The sequence below is a fragment of the Aotus nancymaae genome, unplaced genomic scaffold (genome assembly GCF_030222135.1).
Source record: "Aotus nancymaae isolate 86718 unplaced genomic scaffold, 86718_ANA_hifiasm-v0.15.2.pri h1tg000033l, whole genome shotgun sequence".
NCBI lineage: Eukaryota > Metazoa > Chordata > Mammalia > Primates > Aotidae > Aotus > Aotus nancymaae.
In genome coordinates, this window is record NW_026988447.1 from 16682943 (window position 1) to 16704713 (window position 21771).

A 21771-nucleotide genomic window follows, 5' to 3' on the forward strand; every position below is an offset into this window, starting at 1 on the left:
CAGGAGAATCACTTGAACCCAGGAGGTGAGGGTTGCAGTGAGCTGAGATCCCACCACTGCCCTGTAGCTGGTGACAGAGCAAGACTCTTATCTCAAAAAGAAAAAGAATGTAAAGTGTCTTGAGACCAAAAACTGAGAATTGCTACTTGAGAAAATAATAGGGTATTTAGGGTGAATAGATTAGTCTTTTTGAGTTCCCTATATACAAAATGAGGGAGTTGGATTGGGTGATATCTCAGGTGTTTTGAGCTTGTAAGCATTTATGATTAAGTATTTATATCCAGTTTTCAATCCATTTGTGTAAGCAATGAAACAATATGGACTTTGGAGACAGGGTTTGAATTCTGATTCATAGTAATGAATAGCTGTATAAACTCAAGCAAAAGAGTTTTGCTGTCACTCAGGCTAGAGTGCAGTGGTGCAATCTCAGCTCACTGCAATTTTCGCCTCCCGGGTTCAAGCGATTGCTATGCCTCAGCCTCCTGAGTAGCTGGGATTACAGGTGCCTGCCGCCACGCCTGGCTAATTTTTATATTTTTAGTAGAGACAGGGTTTTGCCATGTAGTCCAGGCTGGTCTCGACCTCCTCGCCTCAGGTGATCCACCCACTCCCACCTCCCAAAGTACTGGGATTACAGATATGAGCCACCACGTCTAGCTTGCATCTTAGTTTCTAACAAAAACATTTAAAAAGTTAAAAAAAAAAATTAAAAAGAAAAAAGCTTTTGGAATAAGGTTATAGAGAAAGGAAAAAAAATTTTTTTGGGACAACTGAAGTGTAGTGGTATGATTATAGCTCACTGCAATTCAAACTCCTGTTCTCAAGTGATCCTCTCACCTCTCAACCTCCTGAGTAGCTGGGAGTATAGGCATGTGCTGCCACACCTGGCTAATTTTTAAAGATTTTTGTAGTGATGGGGCCTTACCATATTGCTCAGGCTGGTCTTCAACTCCTGGACTCAACTGGTCCTCCCGCCTGGTCCTTCAAAAGTGCTGGGACTATAGGCATAAGCTACTACACCTGGTCAGAATTTTTTTTTTTTTTTGGAAGATACAGTCTTGCTCTGTTGGCCAGGCTGGAGTGCAATGGTGTGATCTTGGCTCACTGCAACCTCCGCTTCCCTGGATCAAGTGATTTTCCTGCCTCAGCCTCCCGAGTAGCTGGGACTACAGGCGTGAACCTCCATACCCAGCTAATTTTTTTGTATTTTTAGTAGAGATGGGTTTTTGCCATGTTGCCCAGACTAGTCTCGAACTCCTGAGCTCAGGCAATCAGTCAACCTTGACCTCCCAAAGTGCGAGGATTACGGTTGTGAGCCACCATGCCTGGCCTTTTTTGTTTGTTTGTTTATTTTTGGAATTAGAGTCTTGCTCTGTCGCCCAGGCTGGAGTGCAGTCGTGCAATCTTGGCTCACTGCAACCTGTACCTCCCAGATTCAAGTGATTCTCATGCCTTAGCCTCCCAAGTAGCTGGGATTACAGGTGTGAGCCACTTTGCCTGGTAGATAATATTTTTGTACAGTTTTACAATGTGTTTTAAGTTAAATTTGATTTCAAAAGAGTCAAAAAGTTTTAAAAATTAAAATGTTTATACAAATATTGCAGTAAGATAAGGTTAATTTGTTATTGAACAAAGAAAAGTAGCTTTTAAAAATATAGTAGACTTTATAAAACACTGTAGGCTATATTTACAGCATTTATAAAGTGTACTGTAGTGTACTAGACCTACACATTTATTCACCACTCACTCACTGATTGACCCAGGGCAATTTCTAGTTTTATAAGTTCCATTCATGGTAAATACCTTCTGTAAGTACCATTTTAAATCTTCTATATTGTATTTTTACTATACCTTTTCTGTGTTTATATTTGTTTAGATACACATATGTAAACCTTATGTGCACACATGTAAGGGCTGGGAATGGTGGCTCACACCCCTAATTCCAGCACTTTGGGAGGCCAAGGCAGAAAGATGGCTTGAGGCCAAGAATTTGAGACCAGTTTGGGCAACATTGTGAGACTAGATCTATACACACATACACACACCCCGCCACCCGCCCCCGACTTTAGCTGAGATGGTGGCATGCACCTGTATTTCTAGCTACTCAGGAGGCTGAGATGGGAGGATCACTTGAGTCTAGGAGTTTGAAGTAAAGGTGAACTATGATTATGCCACTGTACTCCAGCCTGGCTCCCAGAGCGAGACTCAGTCTTTTGTTAAAACAAAAATTAAAACATTAAAAAAAAAAGATACACAAATACATATATTGTGTTACAGTTGTCTGCAATCTTCTGTACAGTAATAAGCTATATAGGTTTGTAGCTTAGGAGTAATATGCTATACCGTAGAGCCTAGGTATACAGTAGGTGATACAATCTAGGTTTGTGTAAGTACATTCTATGATGTTCATATGATGAAACTGCTTAATGATGCATTTCTCAGAACATGTCTTCATGATTAAGTGATGCATGACTGTAGTTTTGTTTAGTTTATATGTTTCTTTAGTTCAATGACTTATGGTTTTAAACAGATCTTAAGATTTTTCAGAAGGAAACAGTTGCTTTAAGGAGAGGTCTCTAGTGCCTACTTTTGAGCAGGAACAACACTAACTCAAGTTTTACTATTCATTTATAAGATGGGATAATGCTAAGTTAATCATGGAGTCTTTTTATCTCAGTATAACTAGACCTATCACTTTTTGCTGTGAAAGTATACTTTGAAAACTGCATGCTAAAACATTACTTATGACAGGGAAAATAAAAATTTAAAGTTACAAGTTGGTTCTTGTAGTTGTTCACCTTTCATTTTAGTTTTTCATACGTCTTTTAATTTTATTCCTTTGTGCAAATTTTTATTTTTAAAAGGCTTTTCTGTTTCATGAGGTTTATACAAAGTAATTTATTCAAATGCTGTCAAGTGTTTTGGAATTTTTAATCTTTAAAGCTATTTTTAAAATAAAACAAACTTATGCTGTAAAGCTCTTCAAATCATTATTTAATAAAGCTTAGAATAGAGCTGTAGTGATTCAGTAAGTAGGTGAACAATTTGTAGCAGCTGTTAAAAATTCCACTGAAATTATTGGAACAAAATTTTCTTTTCTTTAAAAATACCCATTCTGAAGATTTTAAAATACTTTCATACATACAGTATTGAAGTGATGCTTACTTTTTCCTTTTTGCAGTCATTTTGAATCTCAATATCACAAATTTATAACATGATTCTTGATAAAGAACTGATGTGTAAAGAACTAATGTTGTGAATTGGATAGCTTTTGCAGAGTTACATCAGGATACATGCCGCTGCTATAAAAAGCCAAAGAAACTCAATTGCAATTTTATTGTCCAGTTTGATAGATTTCCTGCCACCTTTGTAGCAGGGAAGCTGTTTGTCACTGTATGCCTCTCCTCCAGCAGCTGAACTGGGTTTTATAAGCAGTAATAGGCTCTTCTAGTATAACTGCACTATATTGGTTACTTTGGTCTCAGGGTTTTAAAGTGTGCACCTAGTAACCTTTGTGATTTCATTGTCTTATTTGTTGTCTAGGTTTTCATTGTTTTCTTTTTTTTTTTTTGGCTTCAAATTGACTTTTTTTTCATGCTTAAGTAGTACTTTTTTCACTTGGTATGATAAAATGCTTTTACTCATTCATTAAAATTTAAATTAAGGCATTTAAATTATTCTGAAGTATGAGAATTTTCTAAACAAATAAAACTAACACCTTAGATACTGTATTTTGTCTAGACTCATATTGCCATTAGGAGAATAGGTTTCTGACTTAAAATGAATAAGTAAAGATTAGTCACGCTGGAGTTAAAAGTATAATATGAGTTGGACTTCCTCCTAAATGGTGAATTTGGGGATAAAGTCCTTAATTGTCTTGGATTATTTGAAAGATCTAAAGATTTTACTTACTGTTTATTGTAATCTGATGAAATTTTAGTCTCTGTATCTAAGAAGAAAGTACCATTTAGATTGGGTAAAAGCATGTGGAAATAATATTTTGTTTTTTTGTTTTTTTTTTTTGAGATGGAGTTTCGCTCTTGTTGCCCAGACTGGAGTGCAGTAGTGCAGTCTCGGCTCACTGCAACCTCTGCCTCCGGATTCAAGCAATTCTCCTGCCTCAGCCTCCTAAGTAGCTGGGATTACAGGCTTGCACCAACACGCCTGGCTAATTTTGTATTTTTAATAGAGTTGGGATTTCTCCATGTTAGTCAGGCTGGTCTAGAACTCCCAACCTCAGATGATCCACCCGTCTCGGCCTCCCAAAGTGCTGGGATGACAGGCGTGAGCTACTGCACCCAGCCGGAGATAAGATTTTTTTTAAAGAATTCTCTAATTGTCTTCTTAAAATTATTTTTAAAATCATAAGATATGACCTGGCATATATAAAAATATATATGTGTTTATGGTGACTGTATAAGATTAAAAGCGACTTGTTTGAAGAAATTTCAAAAGTTACAAAATTGGCCAGGCATGGTAACTCATGCCTCCCAGCACTTTGGGAGGCCGAGGCAGGTGGATCACTTGAGGCCAGGAATTTAAGACCAGCCTGGCCAACATGGTGAAACCCTGTCTCTACTAAAAATATGAAAATTGTCCAGGAGTGGTGGTGCATGCCTGTGGTTCCAGCTACTTGAGGTTGGAGGCATGAAAATCGCTTGAACATGGGATGCTGAAGCTGCAGTCAGCTGAAATTGTGCCAGTGCACTCCAGCCTGGGTGATGGAGTGAGACTCTATTTCACAAAAATTACGAAAATAAAAAATTTCCACATTTCATGGATTTTCAGCACTTTATACTTTAATTGCTAAGTAATTCTTTAAAAATATCTGATTTCTGTGTGTGTGTTTGTGTGTGCGTTTTTACCAAATTTAAATGGTACTTGAAAAAAAAAAAAGAGAGAGACAAAAGTGTTGCTGTGCTGCCCAGGCTAGTGTGCAGTGGTGCCATTATATAGAGCACACTACAGCCTGGTACTCCTTGGTTCAAGTGATCCTCTCCCTTCAGCCTCTGCTGTAGATGGGACGGCAGGCATGCACCTTTGTTCCTGGCTAAAATTATTCTTAGCTTTAACATTTTAAAACCAAATAGCATTTATTATTTTTTTAAAATTTAAAATACTAAGTTTCATTACAGGAAATCTTAAACCCAGCAGAAATTCATACATACAGAAAACAAAAATTACTCATTATCCAAACACCTATGTGTAACTTATTATTAACATTTTGATGTGAGACCTTTTAGTCTTCTATTCTATACATGAATCTACACATACATCTAATTATTTGCTAATAAAATGTGATCGTATTTTTACTATTTTAGAGTATTATTTAATGGTATATTTCTTACATGAATTTAATGTCTGCATATTATATGGCATATATAATATATCACATTATGGAGAAGTAAAGAGCATAAGATTCAGCTTTGATATAACATTTAAATGTTCTCAGACCACTTAAAATTCTAGGAAGGAGTGACTGTGTAAATGATTCAAGTTTTCTTTTTTTATTCCGCCATTCTCCAAAATTATATTTTTAAAAATTGGTGGAAGAGATATTTAAAAAAATCTATTGATGTATACTTTGTTCCTTATCATTGAGCAGTAATGAGCCTGCTTCAATACTATAACTCTTAATTTGTAGGTTAAATTCCTATAAGTGGAATTTCCAGAGGAAGGAGTCTGTACGTTTTAAAAAGTTTTAGTAGATATTGCTAAATTGCTCTCTAAAAATCTGTACTAGTTTATACTCTAGATTTGTATGAAAGCATCTGTTTAGACTGTTTTTAAGAAATTAAAATTGATCAAGATGACTTTTTTTTTTAAAGAAAAGAGTAGAAGTTACTCTTTTATGTCATTGTTCTTCCTATCTTTATAAATGGGGATAGTACTACCAACCCTTAGAATTGCTCTTATGTCAATAATGCTTGATATTTCCAATATATCTGCTACCTAAACCACTGTTGTGCATCAGAGTCTCTACAAAAGATCTCATGAATGTGGTGGCAATCATTTTGACTTATGCTCATTGATACTACATATGGGAAGATCCACCTTTTTTTAAAGATATGTCTTTTTTTATCAAAGGCTGGTAACTTAAGAATCAGAAATTAACATCATATTTAGCTGGTTTTTTCATATGAAAACACAATGAAAAAGATGCACTTGCTAAACATTGCGTAACAGTTTAAAAATTCTAAATTTTACACATTATACAGTTTTAATATATAGATTAAAAAGATAATATTAACATTTGGGTGTATTGTGTTCATCTTTTATCTACTAATTAGTAAATTTGAGTCCCAATTAAGTTGAAAGTAATGGCAAAAGAAGTGTTATAGTCATTAGCTCATGAGTATCTTTAGTAGTTTATAGAAGTGCTTTCCAAACATTACAAACAGCTATAGATTAGCTATCAAATGATTGTGAAGATTAATGACTAGTCTTTTAACTCGGTAATTTAGAACAATATCTGGCAATTAATTGGAAATTATCAGTTTTAAAGTCACAAATATCTTAAGGAAAACAGCACTCAAAAAGATAATCCTGATAATTATTCATTTGCCATTTAACTTTTAGACCACTGGAGTAAATTAAATTAAGGGCAAATTTAAAAACCAACCAACTTTAGAATTTTAAAAGCATTTCAGATTCCAAAGTTAAATGCTTTTCTACCTATGGTTTTATACTCTGACTATTAATCAAATATGAAGCTAGAATAAATACATATTCAGATATTTGAGATCTCAAAAAATTTCATTTATATGCATCCTTACCCAAGAAGACACTGCATGATTTTGAACAGAAGGAGAGAATAAAATAAATGGAAAGAAATGAAATATACAAAACAGAAGAGACAACATAGAAGAGAGATGAAGGGGATCTCCAGGACTGTAGAAAGGGAGCTCCCCATAGCAGCTATGTAGTAGACAGATGACAGTCCATCTGGACTGGAGCAGTTTGGCTCAGGAGAGGTAGACCTTTATTCTTATTAGCAGTACTTAGCTTCCTTGCCTTGACCATGTGCTGATTAAGTTCCTGTTTTCCCTTCTAATTCGACTGCTGAATCACCTGGAGATTCTCACATTACTCCACAAAGACATGCTCTGGTTTGACCTACTTCTTAGGGTAAGGGTTCACCATGGTGAGCTTAGAATTGAAAAATATAAAGTAGTCTACTTCTCAGACCTTATTTATGCCTATACTCTACCTGGCACACACAACCTCTGATAGATTCTCCAGTTCTCTTGACCTCTATATTTCCTGTATTTCCTAATGACTTGCCTATAAGACTTCTCAGAAATAGCTTTACATATTCTCTTAAATAAGCTGAAGCCCTGCTGGAACTCACAGATTCTGTATATCTTGTCTTTTCTTGGGAGCCTCAGGTGTGGCAGTATTGCTTTTCAAAATACAATTGGCTCGGTTTGTGTTAGACTTAGTATTTCAAACTAAACATAATGGGTATGTTTAGTATATAGATAGTAAAACTTACTTTAAAATTATCTGCCAAAGCTCTGTCCTCCAGGTAAAACTGTTTATAAACAGTGAACAATAGAAATATCAGGATAGTAATTTCCTTCTGATTGTAGTGGAGAAGTAGGGAGTACAGTCAGGAGCGCTCATAGGGGAATTGTGAGGTACTGGTAATGTTTTACTTTTTGACATGGGTGGTAGGTATGTGAGATTAAAAAAAAATTGTTGTTTCTTAATCTGTACATATAAATTATATATATATATATACACTCATGTTTTTTGATCCATTGTGTAATACAAATTCTAAAAACCTTTAATATAAATAAAATCAAAGCAAATGATTATTGAAAACATCATTCTATAACACAGGCTATTGTAGAAATAAATGGCCTATTTTCAAAATGACAGTGAGGTTGGTAATATGTAACCTGCTTCTTTTGATAATGATAATTGTTTTATTGGTACAGAAATGCTCTCCCTAAAGTCAGTTTCCCAAACAGTAGGCTAACCAATCCTCTTTTTTTTGAGATGAAGTCTCACTCTGTCACCCAGGCTGGAGTGCAGTGGTGCTATCTTGGCTCACTGCAACCTCTGCCTCCCAGGTTCAAGTGATTCTCCTATTTCAGCCTCCCGAGTAGCTGAGATTACAGGTGTGCACCACCAGTCCCAGCTGAGTTTTGTGTTTTTAGTAGAGAAAGGGTTTTGCCATGTTGGCGAGGCTGGTCTTGAACTCCTGACCCCAGAAGATCCACCCACTTCAGCCTCCTAAAGTGCTGGGATTACCACCACTGATTTTTTTTTTTTTTTATTTAATAAAAAGATTTCTAAGTTTTAGAATTAAGAACATACTTATAATTAGGAAAAATATTTACAAATATTCAGTTAGGAAAATATTCCTTGAACATTTTTATTTTAATATATCACATGGCATGAATGTTCTGTATATGTAGTGAGTAAAGCTAGTTAATATCAATAGAAGGAAGTTTTTGCATCGAGAATCATTTTTACTTTTGTTTGCTTTTTATCTATGTGCATACTCCTGTGATTCAATAAAGCCTATAGATTTTTGTGCTTAAAAAAAAAATCGGCTTTTCTTCTTTGATTATCCTACCATCCTCTTATACTATGGCTCAATAAAGATTTATTGAATGAATGTCCAATTTGCTGTATATAATAATGTAGATTACAGAAACAAACACCTTCGAGATTAATAAACTATATGCTTATACTTTCTGCATGTATGATTTTTTTTGGCATTTTTGTTGCAAGGGGTGATGGGGGTTAACATTGAAACATCAATGGAAATCACATGATAGTGGCTATACAATAATCCATAAGAGATTTAAAACATTCTGTATTTTGTGACGTTAACAAGCACAGCTCTCTCTTTAAAAAAAATTTACTTTTTCAGTTTTTCCTGTTTATTTGGGTAAAAGGCAAAACATGATATAGAAATGTTCACAGTGCCTAATATATAGTAGTCACTCACATTTAAATGGAATGAATGGATGTATGTATGGATCAGTTGAAACATTCAGACTGTTTTCGACTAGTTCAAACTTTGGAAATTATGGTTAAACTTTGGGGAAGGGCTGGATTTTTTTTCTCCCATTGCTAAAATAACTTGTATTCATTAGCTTAGTGAGATAATGGTTTTGTAGCTTAATAGATACATGTAGAGCTACTGTAATGGTGAGCATAATTAACTGATATTTTTAATCTCTCCTGTGGACAATTCCTGGGGAAATTGGTATTCATAACTGTTGAAACAAGTGTTACCCAGTGCATAAAACCCTTCCCAATGGTACATACTTAGATTCTGGTACAAGTTATGGTAGCCAGTAGAATAGTCTATCCTTTTCCTATACATGTTTAAGAATAGGCTAAATGACTATGTTCTTGTTGTGGTTTCATGCTATGCTGCTTGTTAATATTAAAATTGACTGTCATTTTTAATGAATAGATTTTTGTGATTAACTTACATTTGTCATTCTACTAAAATAAAATATAGGAAAATTAAGCTTCATTGTATTATATAAACTATGTATTTGAAAATATTTAATTTTATATTTTGTATTCTGTGTTTATTTCTCCTGTGTATTTTAACTGATTGTACATTTTTCACCTAGGTCACTTTTGAAATACACAAAGAAAACCTTGCCAATATATTTAGGGAACAGCAAGGAAAAGTTGATGAAGAAATAGGGCCCTGTTCTTCAACTTCAGTTGAAGCAGCCTCTGTCATTAGAAGGGATGTTAATGTTTCAGCAAGATACCAGCAATCAGATAGGAAGGATTCTCCTGTCTATCCTCATTTCACAAATGGTAATGAAAATTCAAGTATAGAGAAGACATGTTTACTAGAATCTGCATCTAATATTGAACTGCAAACTACTAATACATCTAATACATCTTATGAAGAAATGAAAGCTGAGCAAGAAAATCAGGAGTTACCAGATGAAGGCATGTTGGAAGAAACATTGACAAATGAGATAAGGAATGCAGGCGATTTAGAAGTATCTTCTGACATAGTAGAAGCTGTGACTGTTTCTTCTAATTCTTTTATAACAACTGGCAAAGATTCAATGACTGTCAGTGAAGTAACTGCTTCTATAAGTTCTCCTTCAGAAGAGGATGCTTCAGAGATACCAGAGTTCTTGGATAAGTCTATAGTAGAGGAAGAGGAAGATGACGATTATGTGGAACTGAAAGTAGAAGGCAGTCCTACTGAGGAAGCTAGTCTACCCATAGAGCTCCAGGATAATAGTTTGTCTCCAGCTGCATCTGAAGCCAGTGAAAAACTGGACATGTTTGGTAATGATCACAAATTAATATGTCAAGAAGGAAAACCTGTTAGTGAAAAGCAAACTAATACTGAAACTCAAGATTCTAAAGATTCTGGAATTCAGACTATGACAGCATCAGGGTCTTCAGCTAGGTCACCAGAAACTATTGTTTCCCAAAGAGCTGTAGAATCAGACCTTGGTCAGATGCTGGAGGAAGGGAGGAAAGCAACTAACCTCACTAGAGAAACCAAATTAATTAGTGATTATCATGGTAATGCCTCTGAGGTTTCTGCTTCTTCTGAGCAAAAGATTGCCAAGTTGGATGTTTCCAGTGTTGCTGCAGATACTGAGAGGCTGGAATTGAAGGCCAGTACAAACGTGGAAGCCCCTCAACCTCATCGACATGTGCTTGAGGTGATTTTATATATTGTCTTCTTCAAGTATTTTTTCACTGAGTTAAAAAAGAGCAAGCATATATACTTAAATTTTATTTTGGATTTGGTTCATCTTGTATTCTCTAATAAATGCAATGAAGGTGAAGATTGTATTTCAGATCGTTAGCACAGTGTTTAGCAGTTAATGTGGGTTCATTAAATGGCGGCTTTTATTATTATTTTTACCATAGCATGATCAAAAGTTAGCACTTTGAATGAATGGTATAATTTTAGTTTGTAAAACAAATATTGGAAACACTTGCATTTTACCTTTTATTTGACTAACCCAATCATAGTACATTATTTTCCAATAAGCTCTAGAGTTACCTACCTGCCAGTGTGTAATTTTAGTTACCAAGCGTGTGATTTAAAATTGTATTATGAAGTCTGTAAGAGAGAGGAGTCTTTGTGAGATCTAGAGGCACAGCCTTCTCCTCTATCCGTATCTCAGAGTGACCCATGAGACAATGCTTGGTAGCATGTTGTCATTTTCCACTTTATTCAGTTCTTATCCTCTATCCCACCTTCCTTTTTTTGTTTTTGTTGGTTTGTTTTTCATTATGTTATCACTGTTTTTATTTGTTCTTCATTCTAGCCACTTCATAATCCAGATGCCATTTAGATTTTAAATACTGCCTTTTTTTTAGGCTAAGGTTCAAAACTAATAACTGTTACTTGATTCCTTTATAAAATGCTACATAGTGGTAACACTTAACATGATTCCAATCTAGTTACTTTTGAATTGTGGTAGTTTTATACTTTTGATGCTTTGCTTATGTGTACTAAAATATTAATGTTATTATTCACTGATAATTTTTCTCTCTCTAATTTGGTTCTTTAGTGTCTTAAAATGTGTTAGATGAATTGCATAGAAGCTACTAAATTGTTTACTTTTCTAAAGCCTTCTGTTGAAGTTGAACTTATTTTATTACTTTTTAAATTTTCTGTATTAGATGTCAAGGCAACCTGAGCAGCCAGGGCAAGGAATAGCACCAGATGCAGTTAATGGACAAAGGAGGGATTCCAGATCTACCATGTTTCGTATTCCTGAGTTCAACTGGTCTCAAATGCATCAGCGTTTGCTCACTGATCTATTATTTTCAATAGAAACCGATATACAGATGTGGAGAAGGTTTGTCTATATGTTTGTTATGGAAGATATGTATAAACCTAGTCTTTTATTTTCAAAGAAATCTATAGAAGCACTTTGTAATTTCAGACTTTTGGTTAAAATGTAGAATAGTAATTATTCTATGCTAGGGTTTTACTGAATTAACTTTTGTTCTCCATTATAAGAATGGAATCCTTATCTGGATTACAAAAACATGAAAAGCAGAGGTTTCCCTTTTAAAAAAAATTGTAGTGATTTCCTGTAGCAATTTTATAGCATGGAACTCACCAGAAGGTAGGTCTATCAAGTTGGTTTATTACTAGAAGTGTTAAAAAACAATTAGGATAAGTATAACATTATCAATATTTCCAATGTATTTTTAGCATTAAAAAATCCATGTAGTTCAAATTATCCTTCATTGTATGATTTATGATTTTAAAAGTACCTAATTTTTTATTTTTATTTGTGTAAGATTCTTATGTTTAAAAGCATTTCATAGGCATTACAGAAGAAAATTCATTTTTAATAGCACAATTACCTCATAATTTTTGTCACATGATTTCTCAGGTTTGTTCCCAGTTAGGATAATTTTCTTCAACTTTTTATATCAAGTGTAAAATGAATAGTATTTATATTTCAGCACTGAAGAAGGTCATGGATAGTGATTACTGATACGGAATGGTCTGTTTCTTCTGAAGAAGTATACACCCCCTACTGCATTATCTTCCTTCAGTTTTCAAGATGAAGCAAAAGCACTTTCTTATCCTCCCTCCCCTCAAGTAGGGAAACCATGATTTCCTTTCTTTAGCTTTATCAGTAAACATCATTTATCTTTGGACAGCCATTCAACAAAGACAGTTATGGACTTCGTGAATAGCAGTGATAATGTCATCTTTGTACACAACACAATTCATCTCATCTCTCAAGTGATGGACAATATGGTCATGGCTTGTGGGGGTATACTGCCATTGCTTTCAGCTGCTACATCGGCTACAGTAAGGACTTAATTACTATATAAAATTGGTGTGAAAACATGAGTGTTATGCAACTTTATTGACTAAAACTTAAATGTGGTGGTTACTATGCATCATAGATGCTATAAATAAAAAACAATAGGATCTTTTACTTGCCTTAGAATCTGGTCTAGTAATGAAATAACTGAAAAGAATGTTGGTTCCCTAGGTATGAGTCAGCTAGTGAAAGAATATGGTTCATGGTGTTTCACCTGTATGTTTCTGTTGCTCCTCCTCATCCCCCCACCTTTTTTAGATGAAATAATAAGTATAAATCACTCTGTGTTACTAGGTTTCTGAAAGTCTGACTTCTTGTAAAATTTATAAATTTTAGGAATATATCTGGTAATAATTTTTTTTAGAATATGTACATAAATGTCAAACTTTTTTTTTAACAGCATGAACTGGAAAATATTGAACCTACTCAAGGCCTTTCAATAGAAGCCTCTGTGACATTTTTGCAGAGGCTAATTAGCCTTGTGGATGTGCTTATATTTGCAAGTTCTCTTGGCTTTACTGAAATTGAAGCTGAAAAAAATATGTCATCTGGAGGAATTTTGCGGCAGTGTCTCCGACTGGGTGAGCTGTTAAAAACCGTTGGAAATTTACTTAAAAAAATTTTCAGTAATTCAGAGATGACATTGGAAATTATCCATCTTCTGTTGGTGAGAAAATATGTGCTAGCTTATTCATTATATGGTTACTTTTTAATGTACTATGCATAGCAGTAGTTGGTAAGTTGGATGGGGAAGAAGGAGGATATATTTTGAAAAATTTACCGCTGGATGTGATGGCTCACGCCTGTAATCCCAGCACTTTGGGAGGCCGAGGCAGTTGGATCACATGGTCAGGAGATTGAGACCATCCTGGCTAACACGGTGAAACCCTGTCTGTACTAAAAATACAAAAAATTAGCTTAGCGTAGTGGTGTGCACCTGTAGTCCTAGCTAGTCAGGAGGCTGAGCAGAAGAATGGCTTGAACCCGGGAGGCAGAGGTTGCAGTGAGCCGAAATCACGCCACTGTACTACAGCCTCAGGGACAGAATGAGACTCTGTGTTTAAAAAAGAAAAGAAAAGGAATTTACTGCAACAATCTTGCATATTCTTCACATGTACCCCAAAACCTAAAATGCAATAAAATATATATATTAAAAATGAATTTACTAAGGTGATTTTGGCTAGCAGTTTCCACTCTCCCTCATCCCTTTATTTTTTTCTTTTTTCTTCCTGAGATGGTGGTCCTGCTATGTTGCTGAGGCTGGTCTCAAAATTCTGGGATCAAGTGATCCTGCTTCCTCATCCTCCCTAATAGCTGGAATTATAGGTGCTCCCAATCTCTTTTTGCTCCAAAGTGTGATTCTGAAATTTTAAGGAGATACATAAACATAAGGTGATTAATAAACACAAGGTGATTCATAAATTTGATGATCTTGTTAAAAATGCAGATTAGATTATATAGGTCTAGGCTGGGTGTGGTGGCTCACGCCTGTAATCCCAGCACTTTGGATCCCAGCGGATCACCTGAGGTCAGGAGTTTGAGACTAGCCTGGCCAACATGCTGAAAACCTGCCTTTACTGAAAATACAAAAATTAGCCAGGTATGGTGATATGCACCTGTAATCTCAGCTACTTGGAAGGCTGAGGCAGCAGAATCGCTTGAACCCGGGAGGTGGAGATTGCAGTGAGCTAAGATCACGCCACTGTACTCCAGTCTGGGCATCAAAGCAGGAATGTGTCTCAAAAAAGAAAAAGATTATATAGGTCTAGAGTGAGGCCTGAAATTGACTACAAAGTCCCAGGTGATGTTGATACTGCTTCTCTTACAAACAAACTTGAATAATATTGTTCTAAACTAGCATCATTCAAGTACGGCTTTTATTTTAAAAAGCTGTGGTAATTTAATAAAATCATCAACTCTCTGTTCTTTTCCTGGAAACACTTCTTCCCTAGGTAAAAGTAAAAATACATGAAATGACTTTTTTTTTTTTTTTTGAGACTGTTGCCCGGGCTGTAGTGCAATGGCTTGATCTCGGCTCACTGCAATCTCTGCCTCCTGGGTTCAAGCATTTTTCCTGCTTCAGCCTCCCAAGTAGCTGGGACTACAGGCATGCGCCACCATGCCCAGCTAATTTTTTTGTATTTTTAGTAGAGACGGGGTTTCACCATGTTGGCCAGGATGGTCTCCATCTCCTGACCTCATGATCCACCCACCTTGGCCTCCCAAAGTTCTGGGATTACAGGCATGAGCCACCGCGCCTGGCTGAAATGACTTTTTAGTGCCAACTAGACTTCCTTAGGTGAAACAAAAAACAAAAAAACAATTTTTTTTTGCACAACTTTCCTTCTATATATTTGTGAATATCGAGACTTTGTTAAATGATTTTATTATTAAATGAAGAGAAAGTGGTGAGGAGAGAAGGCACAAGAAATGGAAGCAAACCATTAGGAGCCATGGTCATATGAAGAGACAAAGAGATATAACATGGAAGTGAGAATCTAATTAGTTAATGGCATATTTTTTCATCTTTAGCAAAAAGATCTGTTACATAAACTAATGTATACTTGTGCTTTTTGGTACAAATATTATTTTTACTCAAAATGCTATTTGAAGTATTTAATAGTATTTATAAAATTCCAAGTATTTTATATTTAATAATAAATGGCATATCCAGCTATTCTGAATAACTTGGATTAACAATTTATAGACAGTTGTTTTAAAATTTAAATTAAGAGACATTCAAATTGGTGAGCATAACAGAATGAAAGCTATTATTTATTGATTACTGTCATTTGTCATTGTTGATTTTATGGTGAAAATTTTGTTTTTTTTAATTCATGAGGAAATTGAAGATCAAAGAAATTAGGAAACTTATCTTTAACTAAAAAGCTATAATTGGTGAAGGTAGAATTTGAATACTATTGTTTAACTAATGCTCCTACTCTTTCTATTGTAGTATACTTCTTTAATCTTTCTATTAGTAATTAAAATATTTAGACTTTATTGCTTTGTGTGTGCCATTTTCAAAGCCTTTTCATTTCCTAAAAAGAGTACATTTCTAGAATTAAAAGTACAAGGCTGTACTAGCAAAACTTTACTCAAGAGCAGATTCAGAAGCTAGGGAAATATTCTATGTTCCTAATTTTTCATAGCTGTGGAAAAGAATTAAGAGATAATTTAATGTGCCCCAGTACCATTTGTTCTTATATATGGAAATGAGACTTAAAAAATGACTTGTCCAAGATTATTTAATAGAGTATGGTAAGCTAAATAAACAGTCCAAATGCGTGATTTTTTTTTTAATTGTATAAATTTATAGGGTACAAGTACAATTTTTTACATACATGGATTGCTTAGTGGTGAAGTCAGGGCTTTTAGGGTATTCATCATGGGAATAACATACATTGTACCATTACGTAGTTTCTGATCATTCAACCCCCTCTCACCCCTCATTCTTCTGAGTTTCCATTTTCAGTCATACACACTCTACATCCATGTATACACACTGTTTAACTCCCACTTATAAGTGAGAACATATAATATTTGTCTTTCTGTGTCTGACTTGTTTCAGTTAAGATAATGACCTCCACTTCCATCTATATTGCTGCAAGAGACATGATTTCTTACTCTTTTACAGTGGAATAGTATTTCATTGTATATATATACCGCATTTTCTTTATCTGGTTATCTGTTATTGGACACGGGGATCCTGATTCCTGTTGTTTCCTGGGGTTGAGGTTAAAAGTTAGGATGGCAGCAACAAGTAACTGATTGAAACCAGGAAATGAAGCGTGGTTTTTAACTTTGTAATGCATACCCAAATTTGATTTTATGCAACTTGTGAAAAAGATTGTATGGCAAGTATTTCCTGGGTCTGATAGCAAATTTGCCAAAGTAAAATATTTCTAGGGTCTGATGCCAAATCTGACAAAGTTTTAGTCCATATTCTCTCTTCTTCTCCTTATCCCCTCCCTTATTTCCTTTCAAATTCTATTGCTTTCTTTGGGCACTTTTCAGAATACTTTCTTTCTAAATTCTCATGTCTGCTAGCCATATGGTAGGCCAGTGATTGTTTGTGAAGTTCCCACTTAAGTTTGCTATTTTGTTCCTAATTTGCTCTCCTTCCGTGGCTCAGTTCAAGTACCTTGAGTGCTACAGATTTGGTGGGAATTTATATGATTACATGGTATCAAGCAGTTTATAGTGAAGTGTGCATAATGTACGTCATTTAAAATTCAAAATTAATTTCTAAGTAATCTAACTGCCTGATTTTTGGGAGACTTAGGTAATTTTAGACTGTATATTAATCAAATTCCCTTTCTGTCTCCCATTTTCTAAGCAGTTTTAATGAATGCTAGTAAATGCTGGACCCTATAAAGCTTCTTCTAACTATAACCTCTATCAGTCTCAATATCATACTGTAATGATGCAATATAAGAAAAATGCCAAAATTTCCAGTTTAACTAATTTACTTTAATGATGGTAGTAGAAGATTGTTATGTAGACTAGTTCATGGTAATATGCTTTGTTCTGTTTTCTTTCATTTCTTTCAATTCTTTTCTTCCCTATCCTTTTCTTAATAAAAGATTGTCCCAGTTAGCTTAGTTGAGATCTAAGAAACAGAAGCCTATTAAGATTCCTAAACTAATTTCCTTTCAGCAAACCCTAAAGTTTTAGACCACTAGGCCATACTGCCTCCCTAAATCTTAACTGGGCCACAGCATGGAATCTAACAATACCAGACAACCAACACTAGGCGATAAAGTCTAGGAATGTTGTAGGAATATTCTGAATGTCATCTCTTTTGAATAAAATCTGATGTAAATCATATTGTGTAGTTGATGGTTTTTACTTCCATAATCTTAAATATTAACTTTTCTTTCCCAATGTTTTCCTTAAAATAAATTACAGTGTGTGCAGTGGCAGTAAGGAATTGCTTGGAGTGTCAGCAGCATTCACAACTGAAAACTAGGGGAAATAAAGCCTTGAAAACAATACATAGCCTTATTCCCTTAGGGAAATCTGCAGCAAAGGTAAGTATACAGATTAATTTTCAAAAAGCATACTCCTATTTTACAATTAAGTTTTTAAATTTCATTTCAACATAAAGTTAAATCTGGCAGAGATTAAAATAGTTACTTTAGGCCTGGATGTAACATTCAAATATTTGTGTTTAAATATACAGTAAAGATTTGTTTATACTCAATCTTGTCTGCTTTTCCAAATGTTTACTTTTCTTGTTTCTGTGATACCTTTTCCTTCAAATATGTCACTTTTTTCCTGCATGCCATCTTTCTCCACCCCTGTTTCCAACCCCCCAAAGAAGAAAGAAGTATACACACAAAAAAAGTGGGGAAAGGAATGGTATAACTTTGCTTCTCTGCTTCTTGGAATACTGTGTTTATTTTTAAAGAATATCTGTGTAGTGTGTGTGTGTGTGTGTGTGTGTGTGTATGTGTATATATATATGTACAATTTTTTTTTTAATCTTAAATAGAGCCCAGTGGACATTGTGACTGGTGGTATATCTCCCGTAAGAGACCTTGACAGGCTTCTACAGGACATGGATATTAATCGGCTTAGGGCAGTTGTTTTCAGAGACATAGTAAGTTACAATATTTCTTTAACATGCTCTCTTAACTGATTCATATTTCCTCTTAGACCTAATATATTGAGATTAAAACTTCTTTGTGATTATAAAATAGTGTAGCAGAGGTTAGAAACTAGTTCTTTTGACATTGATTTTAGAAACATAGAATATTAGAAAGGATAGTCTACATAAAGGGAGCTATTAAATCAGTGTAATGTTATTAAAAGGAATAATGCATTATTACATAGTAAGCACTCTAAGTGCTATACATGTACTCAGTAAGTCTAACCACTTTTGAGCTGTACTATTGTAATTTCCATTTTATAGATGAATAAATATGAAGCACATAGAGCTTGAGTAACATCTCCAAGCTATCATTGATAGACAGTGATAAAATCAGGATTCAAACCCAGAAGTATTAATTCCAAAATTGATGCTCTGAATGTAATAAAATGTTCAACTTCTGAATGGCATATTATTTTACTGAATATTGGATATTTTTTCCTCAAAGGTATACTAATGTGATAAAAAGGTGCATGATGATGTTGCTCTCAGTTTGGTGTTTTTGATGTCTTGAAGATGAAAAACAGTTTTGTTTCAGCTGATTTTGATAGAAATCATTGCTAATTCTCATGTAGACTATTTAAAGTTATATAGAAAGTGTAAAGATGAAAGTAAAAATAATTTGTAATTGCACTCATCAGCATTTGGAATATTATCGTTAGTAAATATTTGTTAAACACTATGTATTTTACGTATGTATTTCTTGTAAACTTTCTAATCTCAATTTTTCTTTTTCCGTCTCTTTTTTCAGTAGTTTGGTTCTCTTTAGTTCTTGACTAGGTTTTTATACACATGTAGAACTTATAGTATTATCACTATTTAATAGTATTGAATACTAACTGTGTATTAAACATAATACTGTATGCTCTTATCAGGGGTCCCCAACCCCCTGGCCACTGACCTGCACTTAGGCCGCACAGCAGGAGGTGAGCAGAGAGTGAGGAACAATGCTGAGCTCCGCCTCCTGTCAGATCAGCAGCAGCATTAGATTCTCATAGGAGCACGAACCCTACTGTGAACCGTGCATGCCAGGGATCTTGGTTGTGCACTCCTTATGAGAATCTAACGATAAATGTAATGTGCTTGAATTATCCTGAAACCATGCCCCCCACCTCCACCTCATGCCTTACCCCCACAGGTTCACGGAAAAATTGTCTTTATTGTGAAACCAGTCCCTAGTGCCAAAAAGGTTGGGTATTGCTGCTCTATATGTATTCGCTTGTTTAATTCTCACAATAATACTATGAGGAAGTTAGCAATATTTGATTAAGTAATATGCTTAAGATTATACAATTAGTAAAAGGTGAAAGTGAATTTAGGACTTAGGGAATTTTGATCTCTTTCAGGACTCCTGAAATTTTGATCTTAATTAAAAGGCTATATTGCCTTCTTAGATCTCAGTTCTCTAGTAGCTGTTATTATTCCTTTAATTAAGAAGCCATCAGCTTTTTTTTTCTCCCTGGAAACCTTTGAATGTGGTCAATTGGAGGACCAAATGTTGCTGTTTTATCCTCTGTCCATATTTTTTCATTGAGCAGGTTCTGAGTGTATTGTTCATAACTTTATATTTCCTAGAGTGATCTTTAAAAATATAGAATTAACCACATGTGGTAGTACATGCCTATAGTCCTACCTACTTGGGAGACTGAGGTGGGGAGGGTCACTTGAGCCCAGGAGGTCAAGGTTACTGTGAGCTATGATTGTGTCAATACACTCCAGCCTGGGTCACAGAGTGAGACCCTGTCTCTTCAAACAAACAAACCAAAAGAGTAGAATAGATGATATTACTCTTTTTCTTTTAGAATTCTCTAATAGCACCTTTTAGTGCATAAATGGAATCTGAACTCCTCACAGTGTCTGTGGATGATTTGGCTCTTGCAGGACCTTCTAACCAGTTATTATATCACAATATTCTGCAAACAGAATTAGAATATCTCTTTTACTATATGATTATGAAAGTCATAAATAATTTTAAGTATTTTGTAATTGTAAAAGTCATATAATCATTTTATAGGAGTTTTAGAAAAAAGAAAACACTATATTTTACATCCTAGAGTTTAGCCTCTTTTGGGAACCAAAGGAAACTTAGATGAAAAAGGAAATGATCTAAGATTGAGGACATAAAGAAATTACTACCTTGAGATTAAGAGCTAAGGTTTTTAATCACCCTAATCTGAGTTCAGATTTGCTTTTTTACATACTATATATGTCCTTAAGTAAGTTGCTTCTTTAAGCCTTATCTTATTCAAGTTTGCTAATAAATACATATGAAATACATAGCACAGTGCCTGGCTTACAGTAAGTATTCAATAAATGACAGCTACAATGGAAAGCAAATCTATTTCAGGAGTTAGGATTTAAATATAAAAGATTTATGGGATATTTTTTATTTGAGGCCAACGATTAGGCATATACTGTAAACTTTATGTGGTAGTTAGTAAACATTGAACATATTAATGGGCTAAGAAAGGATTTAGATTGGCATAACTAATTTATAACAGACTAAGAAGTTAAGGACAAGTAAATTATTTGCCTGCATTTTGAATATTAATATCATTAGCAGCAGTTATTACAACAGATGGCAGAATTGTGTGGCAGAAGAACTTGGGTATGTCTAGAGAAAAGGGGTGGTTTATAAAAAAGACAAATGTACCTTTATTTTTTCCAATAAGACTAAGAAGTTTGGCCGGGCGCGGTGGCTCACGCCTGTAATCCCAGCACTTTGGGAGGCCGAGGCGGGTGGATCACGAGGTCAAGAGATCGAGACCATCCTGGTCAACATGGTGAAACCCTGTCTCTACTAAAAATACAAAAAAATTAGCTGGGCACGGTGGTGCGTGCCTGTAATCCCAGCTACTCAGGAGGCTGAGGCAGGAGAATTGCCTGAACCCAGGAGGCGGAGATTGCAGTGAGCGGAGATCGCGCCATTGTACTCCAGCCTGGGTAACAAGAGCGAAACTCCGTCTCAAAAAAAAAAAAAAAAAGAAGTCATTACACATGGACCTGCAAAATACCAGAGATCACAAATATGTCAAAGAATTGAATCAAGTGGATATATTCAAATTGAGCCTATCTTCTTTTTTCTGAAATTGATTATATCCAAAATTTTTGACATTAAGTATTAACTGTTAATCTAATTTGTACCATTAGTTTCCATTTATAGTCATACCTCATTTTATTGTGCTTTGCTATTGCAGATTGCTGATTGCTGGATTTTTTACAAATTTATGGTTTTTGGCAACCCTGTGTTGAGCTAGTCTATCTGTGCCATTTATCCAACAGCATGTGCTTACTTTATGT

At 34.8% G+C, this 21771-nt stretch overlaps 1 protein-coding gene across 3 annotated transcripts in view; it reads left to right on the forward strand.

The window, feature by feature from the left end:
• The window catches only part of LRBA (LPS responsive beige-like anchor protein), a 742045-nt gene that overhangs the window by 146867 nt on the left and 573407 nt on the right, over nt 1-21771 (forward strand). For all 3 annotated transcript variants that reach the window (XM_064383828.1, XM_064383829.1, XM_064383830.1), the window contains exons 23-28: nt 9606-10676; nt 11650-11828; nt 12649-12802; nt 13219-13399; nt 17730-17851; nt 18316-18423. In XM_064383828.1, the coding sequence (XP_064239898.1) occupies nt 9606-10676; nt 11650-11828; nt 12649-12802; nt 13219-13399; nt 17730-17851; nt 18316-18423 (1815 nt within the window). The remainder of the gene's footprint in view (nt 1-9605; nt 10677-11649; nt 11829-12648; nt 12803-13218; nt 13400-17729; nt 17852-18315; nt 18424-21771) is intronic.